Source organism: Lissotriton vulgaris, chromosome 3_1 (genome assembly GCF_964263255.1).
Source record: "Lissotriton vulgaris chromosome 3_1, aLisVul1.2, whole genome shotgun sequence".
NCBI lineage: Eukaryota > Metazoa > Chordata > Amphibia > Caudata > Salamandridae > Lissotriton > Lissotriton vulgaris.
Window position 1 is genome coordinate 1935017575 of NC_141689.1, and position 12810 is coordinate 1935030384.

Below are 12810 nucleotides of genomic sequence, written 5' to 3' on the forward strand. Positions count from 1 at the left end.
TGGCGGCTGGTGACATTTGAAAGTGGTGAGCGTAAACTTTGTGCATGACTGTTGTATAGCTAGCGATGTGAACAAGGTCAATGGACAAACCTGGGGTCCAGGGTGAGTCCCTCTCCTGAGAAAGAAATTTAAAAAAGATTGGCAAATGGTGCATTTTAAATCAAATGAATATAGCGATCAAGCAAGACTTATAAAGCAGTGGGAATGCTTAGTCTTGAAATATTAAACACATTCAAAGCTGCCCCATATCGTACTGCATTATGTTTAAAAGTTACTGTCATGTGTAAATTGTACAGCTTGACAACTTAAGCCCTTTAAAATGTATGCTTGCCCAGTGTCGTGCACTGCATGCAGCATTAACTTTGGAAAAATATGCTCTAACAAGACTTTGAGACGCACCCACAGATGCTAGCTGTAACCAGTCATATAGAAATATGTGCAGACAGGTCTTTAAGTGGGACGAAAAAAGTGGGTGCTCTCTATACAGGAACGTCTCAAATACATTTCTGTGATTCCCATAGTGTGCCACCTGACCGGTATTTTGCTTTCTCTCTGAGATATAATTGTATCCAGATAAATGACACAACAACTCACATACACCTAAATCCAGTCAATATGATTGACTTTGTCAGTGGGTGTTAGCTGTTTAAGATAAATGAGTAACAACAATGATTTGTTATAAATAATTAACACTAGAAATGTTTAAATTCTGAAATAGTGAGTCTGTGAATTAAATAGCATTGAGGCCTGCGGAAGGAGTCTAGGCCTTCTGTTATGTGTGCTTTATGTTAAATATGTATCCTCTTTTTCTCTGCATATCTTGTCCATCTGCACATCTTCAACCACCTCTCTTTCCTCTTCAGCATCCTCTTTTCACTCTTTCCCGAATGTACTTCCTCGCATCTCTGTCACTTCACCGCCCCAAACATGCACTGCACTCCCACACATGTAAGCACTTTAATTTCTCTTACTTTTGCCTTGCAAATATTTTGACATCTGTGTACCCCCTTCACACACATATCCACAGAATTTCAGTTGCAAATGGAATACATTAACATTGTTCTGTGTGCTATGCAGAGAGGCCAACCCACTGACAAGCACTTTGTTTATCTTCAGCCTTAGCTCCTGCGCATCCAATCATAGCCCCTCATCAACACCTAGCATGGCTCAAGCCTCAAACTATGCACAGAACAAGACTCACAACATTATAAAATAGCTTACTCTTGGGGAATGCAAGATTAAGTAAAGCATGTGCAATAAGAGAGCCACTAAATCGCTGAAATGCATTCCCTTAATGTTATTAACATTCATTTTTTGCGAGTTAATCCATGTTTTTGGCATCAGTGTTAACTTAGGAACATGAAGACAGGGCCAATTTTTATGTCATACATCAGAGAACTGTCCATTGTAAGCACATAATCCACAGTCAGCCCATATCTCTTGCTTTGGGCGTGACTCAGATATTTAGATCAAAGTAGCAAGGGAACAAGAACCCTGCTTGTTATCTGGACCATTTCGCGGGGGAACGCATACAACAGCTCCACTTCTAAAGGAGCTAGTGATCTGCAGCGAGGGCTGTGGTGTCACAATGGGGTAGGTTAGCGTGATGAGGGGGTCTCAGCACAATATACATAACACAACATTAGCATGCACACACCATTACTGAGACCAAGGCACCAGATCAGACGTGCTTGCATCCACTCTCACGTATGATGAAAGGGTGGCATCTATGTCTTAACAGGCGTCTGAAATTACGCAGGGATGAAGTCTCTGATGCCTGAAACCATGACGCTGCTTGCGTCACTGGAGAACAGAGTGCATACAACCATAGACCACAATGGAAATGAAGGGGTTTAAAACAGAAAGCCCTGCGTCGTGCATCATACTTCTGAAGGTTGTTAGGAAAGTTAATTTACTGCCTGGCTTCCGTCTCCTGCTTCAGAGCGAGGTAGGGCAGGCAGCCTGAAACAGACAGCCCAGACGTAAAAACATCAATTTATTTAGCGATACACTCATATCTCTCAATAAGTTGATCTAATAAATATGTTTTTATGTAAATGTGTAGGAATTTTAGAGTGGCGCAGCCCCTGAACCCTAATGGAGAAACCGACCTGCTCTCCCTTACAAAATATAGAAGGGCAGGTACTTAGTACCAGACAGTACTGCCAAAAGCACTGAGTATAGCATATTTATACCACATATTTTAACTTAGCCCACTATGCTGTTATCCATCCATACCACCACAATAGTAAGCAGTGGCAAGCCATGCATGTCTATCTGAGACTTCACAAGGCACGAGTGTCCCTCCTCCACCTGTGTAGATCAAGTTCACCTACATGGAGTTTTGGGGAGTGGATCCGAAGTCTACACACACCAATCAGCTGCTAACTTCTTAGACACCACCAACAAATTTACTGACCGAATACTTTAAGAAGGATTTCGTGGTAGTCATTAAGGCTGGGAGAAGGTTCAAATTCCACCGGGTTTTTAAGTCGAAAAGAATGGCAACTCCTGTTTACAGGCTCCGCGTTCGTGCTGCACAGAGGTTCTTAGAGTACTGAATGGAAACAGTGGAGTTTTGAACCTTCTCCCAGCCTTTTTGACTACCATGCAATCCTTCTTAAAGTATTCGGTCAGTAAATTTATTGGTGGTGTTGAATGGTGTCGAATCGTTCTATATAACGGGAACTGCATGTTTACATATATCCAGCATCTATCTTTGAGCTGCCTGCCACAGAGACCCCCCCATCAGTTTTATATAGCATCTGGACCTCCTATCAGACTATGTGATGTAACATCACTATGACTATTAGAAACTATTGAAGTTATCGGCTACCCTGAAGAACATTTTGAGTATTCCACTTTCACATCAAGTCATTATCTATCTTGAAGCATAGCTACCAAAACTAAGAGGTAGAAGATATATCCATGGACACGATAAGCTTCTCAGTTTGAAACCTTTTTGAATACATCTTTTAAGACAAAAATGGCTTCCTGATGAAGGCGTCCTGCCCGAAACGAGCGTAGATTGTAACCATGTTAGCCATAACCGTATTGTATGGTAGTCTGCTACTAATCGTGTATTGATCTATTTTAATGTCGTTGTCTTTGTTTCGCCTTTGATTTAAATCGTGTGTTTGATCTAATCCTGACATAACACAAAACATAGTACATAGCTGTGTATGACTAGATAAATAGGTACAAATAATGGTTGCAACCATTCATATTTCTCTACATGTACCAAATTTCATTGGCTAAATGAGACACCAGTTGGTTAAAGCACTATTTTGATTGTATTACACTTTAATAAACTTCACTGATTCTTGAAATAATAATGAAAATATTTTTTTTTAAATCTCTTTTTTATATCAAAAACAAACAAATAAAAAGAATATATTTTTGAATAATTAATGGTTTCTGGTCACATATTGTTATTAGTATAGATCCACCTTGTAATCGTTTCCTACATGTTTATTTTCAAATAATGTTGTTACCCTGATGTAGGAAACTCATTCCAGGGGATTCCCCCTTTTTTTCCACAAATATATTCAGCCATGTACATGTTCTGATGCCGTTCGGTTAAGTTTGCGTCAAACACATACCACATACATAAATACTTATGTTTATTGGGCCAAATAGACAGATTTGGATCAAAGGTGCAGAGTGCTGTAAACAGTGCCCTGATTGGATGACCAACCCTTCACGTAAGGTAAATCGTCCACATATTACCATCATAGGCCTATTTACTCGTTTTTCAATAGCAGACCCAGAGTATCCCTTAAATATTTTCCTTTAAAACAAGCATTGACAAAGCCACTTGGTCTGTTTTTCTTACAGTGGTACTTTTGTGTGTGTTTAGAATGAGATTTGTAAATGGTGCAGGTAGTATTTCCACTGCTCTTACAGTGTGTGACTCATACTGTCTGTTGTTGTATGGACAGCTTGACAGTATCAGTCATAATCAGAGGCTTATTTAAAAACGTTAGTCTAATAGTCAGAAATGTACTCATCGTAGGTTTACTTGTATCATTTGTCTTACGTTTATAGATTAACAAAGACTTCCAGTTTGACACTGCCTGTATCCTTTATATAGGCAGTATTAACTCAGTTAGTTACTTTTCTCATACACCTGTCACAGGTAGTTCTAATGTTGCTTTAATATCTGTATACCTGGAGTATGTAGTGGTGCAGTTTCCATACTCGGCCTAGGTGGTGCTGTTTCTGCCTCTGTGGCTGTACAGCTGGTGTAGGCTGCAGTGCAGTTGTCGCACTCTCTCTATAACGCTGTTGTAGGTAGTATGGCTATTGTCAGACTGCCTCACATATGATGCAGGTAGCGCTGGTGCTAATTCAACATCTGCGTACCAGAAACAGTCACTAAGGACCATATTTATGTATGGATTGTGTCACTTTTACACTACGCAAAGTGGTGCATGCATGACGCAACCCTAAAATGCGGTTTATTAAGGCACGCAACACCACTTTGCTTAGCCCTGAGTGGCTTGATAAAGCCAGAGTAATGCAACCCAGTGCAAATCGATGTGTTGCATTACTCTGCCCCAGGGAGGCATTCTATGGGCGTTGCATGAATGTTCCCACGCAACACCCATGGATTTTGATGCATTACGAGATTTAACATTCCTGGTAGACTCGGAAATGTTCCAAAATGCTACGCCTTCCCAGGAGAGGTGTAACGAGGAGAAATATCTTTATTTCTCCTCAGTACTCCCTTTTTCTATGTGTGCTGAATTCTGGAGCATACATAGCTAGAGGAAAATACCTCAGGGGATTGTTTTTGTGCAGGAAGATGCCCCTTCCTGCACAAAAACAACCCTGCATGTAATGTAGGCATCATTGCACCATGGTGCAAGGATGCTTCTGATGGCGTTAGGCAGCCCGTTGTCCACCAACCACTGGGAAGAGGCTGGAATGCTCTGTGTTGTGATAAATATGGCACATTCCTGCCCTTTCCCTGTAATGCAGCAGAGCAAGGCAACTAGCTGGGCTGCACTGCGGTACCTTTTGACAAATATGCCCCTACATGCAGTTGTCTCATTGTTTCTGTACGTCTGTGCTTTGTTGGACTAGTGTGAACTATGTTGATGACCAGCATGAGCTGAGCACTTCTTCACGTGCATGCAGTACTTAGAATGGACACAACAACTGACCTGTGCAGGCTTCATTTCCTTTTAAAGGGACAGTATCCAATGTTTTCAGTTGGGCAGCTCTACACTTGGTTGTTGACTATTAAAAACTCAGCAGTAGCAGCACTGCTTCCCCGCACCACCTCCCTGGCTGGCATTGCTACTCTTTGGATAGTAATACTACTTCTCAGCTAAGTGACTTACATTTCATTGGCCAGTCCCAACAGTTTTTAGGAGAGTGTCAGCGACAGCGGTAGGACTACTTTCAGGGGCTTTTCTTATGACACTGGATTAGTTCTGACACTTCCCAGCAGTGTTTGAAAGAAGAAATTGAATGCTCTTTTACAGTATGACATATTCTAGGAAACTGCTGGCTTCTCATAAACCACATTTAATAGACAAGGTTCAATGGGATGGGGGGGGGGAGGGGGCAGCCAAATAAGTGACATGTTTCTGAGTCATTGTGTAACTTTGGCATTCCTATCCAGCAGTTCTCAGGGATTGATGAATGACAGGATGAGCATTTGTTTTAAATAATGTCTGACTCCACAGAAATGCATCTTAACCACAAGTAGAGAACAATTTACATAGTTTAACGCCTTTTGTCTCATAAGCAGAAACACAGAGTCCTGGTAATGGCTGTGTTGAGTTATTTGCTCAATTCGAATTTGATGTATGTTTCTAAGCACATGACCTGTAAAGAATGATGTAACTGCACAAAGATTGGTTTGGGAGGCATGGGTGATATATATTCATATGTTCGGTGCTATGATACAAAATACATGAGCAGCCCGATAGATACCCAGAGCCTACACCAGACCTGCTCAACAACAAGAATCAATCCTTTCTTCCCTCTCAAAACCCATCCATTTTGTAGAGCGTGTGCCTTGGGACTGGTCCCAATGCCTGGGACTTCTGTGCCGGGACACAAGAGGCAGAGGGTCCTGTGCACTAAAGGGGCTGTTGTGACATGTTGTGGGCTTCAGGTGGTGTGATTGTTAACGCAGTGCCACGCCTCTTTGGCTGCTTTCTGCAACCAAGGCCTGATGTATTCTTGAGGACCATCTTATCCGTGTGATGTCATGACCATGATTCACTTAAGCTATTTCGAAATCACGAAGATTGCTGGTAGATACTTTATTTACTTTGCAGCAAAAGGTCTTTTGGCTGTAAATACATTTAAGAATCACAATCAAAACCCAGTAAATCCTTCCTTTCTTCAGATTTACCAGCAGGAATCCGTAATCCCATTGCTTACTACAACATAGACAGATCCTGGAAATGCTGCTCAAAGAGGATATGGTAAAGTAAGGTTGAAGGCACCGGAAGTGCGTCAGTACAAGTGCACGGTATGAAGCCATGGCAGGGAGTAGTGTTGACCCTACTTACGGAGCAGCTTTTGACTCCAGGGGCGCCAGGGAAGACTGCTAAATCAATGCGGCACGTTCAGATCTTACTCAGTGATGACTGTAGCACCTACTTGTATGGAATGTTCCAGTGCACACTGTATATACTGTTTAAACGTGCACAATACATCATATGTATTATATAGCTGGAAGACATTCAGTGCTCAGGGAGTAAATGTGTAAAACAAACCACCGGGAAATCTGTGGAGATGGGCCATGGGCTTCTTAAGGTAATTTGCTTATGTGATGCAAGCCTCTTTAAGTGCAGCCACTTTCACTCGACGCTGTACGTGCTGCACATGTTGCAAAGAAGATGGAAGGTCTGTCCGCCAGTGCCTCACGTCCACACAAAACCTATTCTCTCTCAAGAGTTAAGTGTAAAGTATTCCAAGTTTAATACTAACTCCAGGTCGCACCCTTTAAGAGACAGGGCTGATTTGCATGAAGAACAATAGGACAACTAGAATGTCTGGTCTTGTGACGCGCATGCCTGCGGCTTGGGATTGCGCAATCGTTCCAACCTCATGTTTTCTTGACAGGTGCACGAGGCAGGATTAGGATTCTAGAATGATAGGTGGATATTGGAGTTGTATTCGTCTGTGTTTACAATCCGGTCTTGGATACGGGCCTGCCTTAGCTGAACTCATCCAGCCTTGTGCTTTACCAAAGCACGTGCCTCACTCAACAGGGCGCCAGGACAGCGAGGCTCTTTGCCCCACTTCAAGGCACTCGTGCTCGAGCACACTCTTAGGGATAGTTGTTGCCAGCCCTCGACGCCCTCACAGGGTGAGCTGACAGTGCTTAATTTGAGCCGGGAGTTGCCGGTAGGGCCCACACACACTCATTTTGTTGGACCGGCATTCATTTTTCCAAAACAGACTTTGAGCCAGAGGAAAAACACAAAAGAGGGAAAGAAGGAGGAAAACCAAGAAAAGCAGCGACAAAGAACCTGTAAGAGCAAGATAAAGAGGCAGGAAGTGTGGGGTGGTGGACTAAAGAGGCATGAGGTGGAATCAGTACTATACAGCTTTGGTAGTTGGTATTCGGAAACCCAACACTCAACTGTACCAGCCACGGGCTTCAAAGCAAAATGTATGGCAGTGGCACTAATTCTTTTACAACTTAAGTACTGGGTGTGCCCTACCGCGCTCTTCGGGACAGATGTTACCAGCCATGGACTTCCGCACAGGTGTGCCATACTAGGCTCTTCGAGACGGGTATTGCCAGCATGTACCTCAACGCAGGTGTGTCCTAGTATGCTCTTCAGGGCAGATATTGCCAGTATGTACCTCAGCAGAGGGGTGCACTCGCACCGTTTTTAGGACAGGTATTGCCAGTCAGTGTCTTCAGTACAGGTGTGCAATCGCACCTTCTTCAGGACAGGCATTGCCAGTCAGTGTCTTCAGTACAGGTGGGCACTCGCACCTTCTTCAGGGCAGGTATTGCCAGTCAGTGTCTACAGTACAGGTGGGCACTCGCACCTTTTTCAGGACAGGTATTGCCAGTCAGTGTCTTCAGTACAAGTGGGCACTCGCACCTTCTTCAGGACAGGTATTGCCAGTCAGGGTCTTCAGTACAGGTGTGCGCTCGCACCCTCTTCAGGACAGGTATTGCCAGTCAGGGTCTTCAGTACAAGTGGGCACTCACACCTTCTTCAGGACAGGTATTGCCAGTCAGTGTCTTCAGTACAGGTGTGCGCTCGCACCCTCTTCAGGACAGGTATTGCCAGTCAGTGTCTTCAGTACAAGTGGGCACTTGCACCTTCTTCAGGACAGGTATTGCCAGTCAGTGTCTTCAGTACAGGTGTGCACTCGCACCTTTTTCAGGACAGGTATTGCCAGTCCGTGTCTTCAGTACAAGTGGGCACTCACACCTTCTTCAGGACAGGTATTGCCAGTCAGTGTCTTCAGTACAGGTGTGCGCTCGCACCCTCTTCAGGACAGGTATTGCCAGTCAGTGTCTTCAGTACAAGTGGGCACTCGCACCTTCTTCAGGACAGGTATTGCCAGTCAGTGTCTTCAGTACAGGTGTGCACTCGCACCCTCTTCAGGTCATGTGTTGCCAGTCATGCACTTGAGCACAGGTGAACCCCAGCCCACTCCTCGGGACAGGTATTGCCAGTTAGGGTCTTCAGTATAGGTGTGCGCTTGCACCCTCTTCAGGACAGGTACTGTTAGTCGTGCACTTGAGCACAGATGTGCCCTATTACCATCTTCAGGGCTGTGATTGCTTGTCAGGTGCTTCAGCACTGGTTTGTCCTTTCGCCCTGTTTGGGAGAGGTATTACTAGCCCTTTACTTCATAAGAGAGATGCCCGTACGCCCTTTTCAGGACAGATATTGCCAGTCATAATACTTATAACTAATAAATTTGTGCTGACATCTACAATAAGAAAGGACCACAATCGGTTTCTGGTCAAAACTCCTCTCTTCATAGACTCAAAGAGAGAGAGCGGGAAACTTTTTATAAACACCAATCAGACAGTCAGTAAGAACCGAGTCCTTGGCCGGCATTGTCTGGTAAACACTCCACCCGTCCAGAATGGCCCATGCTTGGTGCTACCCAACGGGGGCATAGCTTTCAATAGTGCAGCAGGTGCTGTTGCAGCAGGGCACAGAGCATCCCAATTTATAGCTGCAATTTATTAAGAAATGGCATGCTTGACTTGGGCTGATGGTACCCTTGCTGCCCCAGGTTGACTTCGTGCCAGACTGCAGGTTGACTCCTTAGTCACACGGCGACTTCAAATAATGCCAAGAGTTGTAGACAAATAAATACTGAGTGCTAGAGGGGCCAGGTTTAAAGTGAACAATTGACCAATCTAGGCACTTTTTATGTTTTCTTTGGAAACAGTGTTCTAGCAGAATGTAAGAAATGTTGACAGTGTAGTCAAGGAGGGCATACTCGGTTATAAACAATTTGGCACGTGGTCTAAAGGTTCATCCCTCCAAGGCATGTTATTGTTTTGCGACATTCAACTACAATGAGTCACACACCTGACTTACTCACAGTGGACAATGTCTGCCCTGTTTACTGCACCAGGGTGACTCAGTGAGGAGAAAGGCATAATACCATGGCTGACATCAGATATCCTGCTTACTCTGAACCCTCTGATGATGATACACTTCGGTAGTGGCATCTTGGTCCCAGATTCAACAATATTGGCTTCTGCGCCATTAACTTTGTAAGGTATGACGGGTTTTAGGAAGGTTTTCTGCGCCACTCGTGTCATGAAAAGCATTGTGTCGATTTAACTACCTCTGTAAAGCCTGCTGGTGCAGTGCCAAATTGTGCAGCAGCGTGCAAGTACCCCCAATCCTTAGTTAATCTAGGCTTGTGGTTTCATGAGCACAGTGAAGTTATCAGTGTGATCCTCAGCCCCTATGATCTTCACCTCTTTTATACAATGATATTATTAGAAAATATTTTAAATAATTATGTGCATACATCCACTATTCATGAGTTTTATTACAATTGTAAAAGTTATTAATTGACCAATACTTTTGGGTGAATTATTAGTACTTTGTTTCCTCTCTCAGTAGGCTCATTAAAAGAGTACAATACTTAGTCAAAGGCAGCTGCTGATATCGAATTTAGTTGTTTTTCATATTGTTTAGAAGTGAATCGTAGAAGGTACTTGAGGGCCAGTTTGATGTAGAATAATGCATTGTTTAATGAATGCTTAGTGGCCGGGCCGATCCTAGTATCCGCGAGTAACAGCATTCATATGGATGCACTGGACATTGTCAGAATGGAATCAAAATGTAAAACTTGATACAATTAACCACGTATTCTATCTTTTTCCTGCAGGGACCCATTGAAAATACAGCAGTTGCAGAACCAAATTCGACTAGAGCAAGAGGCTGATCAGTGGCTTCTCCAACAGCAAAGTAGTCTTCAGCAGATCCCACCTCAATCCCCAACCTTTCCTCCACCGCCCTCATTGCAGGAGCTCGAATCCAGCCAGTTCATCACATCCCCTGTGCAAATGAGTGTTCTTAACTCTCACAAATCGCCCGCTATGCAGCCGGCCAGCTCCTTCAACTATGCACGGCCAAAGCAGTTCATTGCCGCTCAGAATATGAGCCCTGCCTCTGGTTATGTGACCCCTTCATCTGGCTCGTCCACCTCCAGCCTCACTTCGCCCATGTCGCCGTCAACCCCCCAAAGACAGTTTGGACGAAGTCCAGCGGCTCCTTTCTCTCAACCATTCCCTTGTGAAGGAGATGCGTTCTGGTCCCGCTCATCACCTTCACCGCCTCCTCCTCCTCCCCCGGTAATAAGTCCTACAACATCATTTCCTGTTTCGGATTCCTTCCCGCTTCCTCCCCCGCCCCCTCCCTTGCCTGTCTCAAGCCCCTCTCCAACATACAGCCCCTCTCCCTCACCAATTGGTAGATTTTCCAACTCTGGACAGACTCCCGCCGCCTTCCTCAGCTCCATGTTACCATCGGAGCCCCCTCCTACACCCGTCAACGCTTTAGGACTTCCAAAAGGAGTGACGCCTCTGTGAGTATTTGCTTTTTTGTATTTAACAATTTGATTCGCAATTTAACTTGAAATTCACTACACATGCTATGTAAAATGGTAGAGGATTGTGAGAGCTTTAGTAGCTGTCCATAAGCTACACCGCGAAATCAGGATGCATTCCGTGCTGTAGCAGCAGCGGCAGGCCGATACACCAGTGGTGGGAGTTAGGAGAACCTTCCAATTGAGGCATGTGCTTTATAAGAGATTTTACCTAGTCGAACATGGGGGAGGCTACCCTTAAGCCAAATGACAGCTCATTCTAGTTGAAGGATGACAGGAAGTAGATCAAACTGAATCAAAGGGAGGTGCTTGCGAAGCAGCTCGCATTAAATGAGGACACATTACACCAGGTAGGGACGGCAATGTCACAGAGAGATTTGATTATAAGTGTGAGAATGATAGATGGACCGATTCAACATTGTTGGCTTGCCTGATGGATAATTAGTGGTGCAAGAAGAGAGGAAGCTAGATAGATGGAGCAGTCAGTGCCTGGTGACCATGAGGATTAAATCCAAAGTCTCCAAGGAGCAGCTAAGAAGATACAGGAAGAGGCTTTTGGAAGAGTGGATTTCGACGAATGCTGAAACATTAGGTGAGGGTGGATCTTTCATATGTTGAACCATTGCTAGTGATCACGGGTAGCCATCACTGCGATGATGGTGGAAATTTGTATTCCACTTTTTAAAAGAAAACTGAGATTGTGAGCAAAGTGGAATACAGGAACGAGTCAGGTAAAAAAGAATAAGGAGTTGGAATGGATTCTCGCCTAGTGCAAGCCAGGAAATAGATGATTTTCATCAAGGGCCTTCTGTTACATATGGCTGAGAGGCAATGAAAGGAAGAGAAGTGTACAGACAAAAGAGGCAAGGGTAAAAACAGAACACGGGATAACACCCGGCTGTGGGAGGGTAGGCTCAGGGCTAGACATTTACCAGGATACTAAAATGATAAGATGAACAGAAAACCAGAAGAGTTAAGCAATATAAACCCCCAAAAGTGGTATAAATGTTAGGGTTATGTATCTTGTGTGTAGGGCAACAGGAAAGTGAATAAAAAGAAGTATGGACGAAAGGCGACTGTGATGCACATACTTTATACAATTTTAAAAGTTGATTGAGAAGCCTCAGTTGATTTCCCTCTGCAGAAGCCCAGTTTCAGGTGGATGTGTATTTAGCTATTGGTGAGGGCATCCGCTAAAATCAATGCTTTCAGTGGTTCTAGAAACAGGAGGAGGAAGAGGCGATGTGACACATTGAGGTTATGGAGGACCCCACAGAAGACCCTGAATATATGTGAGAGATGGTTGAGTGTGGGTGGCAAGAAGGCAACAGAAGCTTACTTTTGTACTTATAAACCTCCTAAATATTTATCTTGTCATCTTACCACTGTTTGTCATTTCTACTTGGTTGGTATATTACGTTTGCAGACAAACATTATTCTGTTGATATAACATGAATATAATACATTCTATTGACTGACATAGGAGTTTGGAAGAAGATGAAATTAAACACCAGGGAAGACAAAGTATCCTTTAGTTTTGCCATACTAGTGGAATATCGACGACTGGGACTCAGCATAGTATAGATGCCACTGTGTCTTTACAGGGGAAGCGAGAAAAAACATAACCCCTTCTAGTGCAGCTGTGCCAGTTGACCACCCTGTTAGTCTTGCTTTAAGATGAAATTTACACATCACCTTCCTTGTCTTTTTTCTTTGGAGAGAGCGAGAGAA

At 43.9% G+C, this 12810-nt stretch overlaps 1 protein-coding gene across 6 annotated transcripts in view; it reads left to right on the forward strand.

Moving 5' to 3' along the window:
• The window catches only part of LOC147728640 (palladin-like), a 407759-nt gene that overhangs the window by 260433 nt on the left and 134516 nt on the right, over window positions 1-12810 (forward strand). For all 6 annotated transcript variants that reach the window (XM_086962405.1, XM_086962406.1, XM_086962410.1 and 3 more), the window contains one exon: window positions 10360-11058. In XM_086962405.1, the coding sequence (XP_086818531.1) occupies window positions 10360-11058 (699 nt within the window). The remainder of the gene's footprint in view (window positions 1-10359; window positions 11059-12810) is intronic.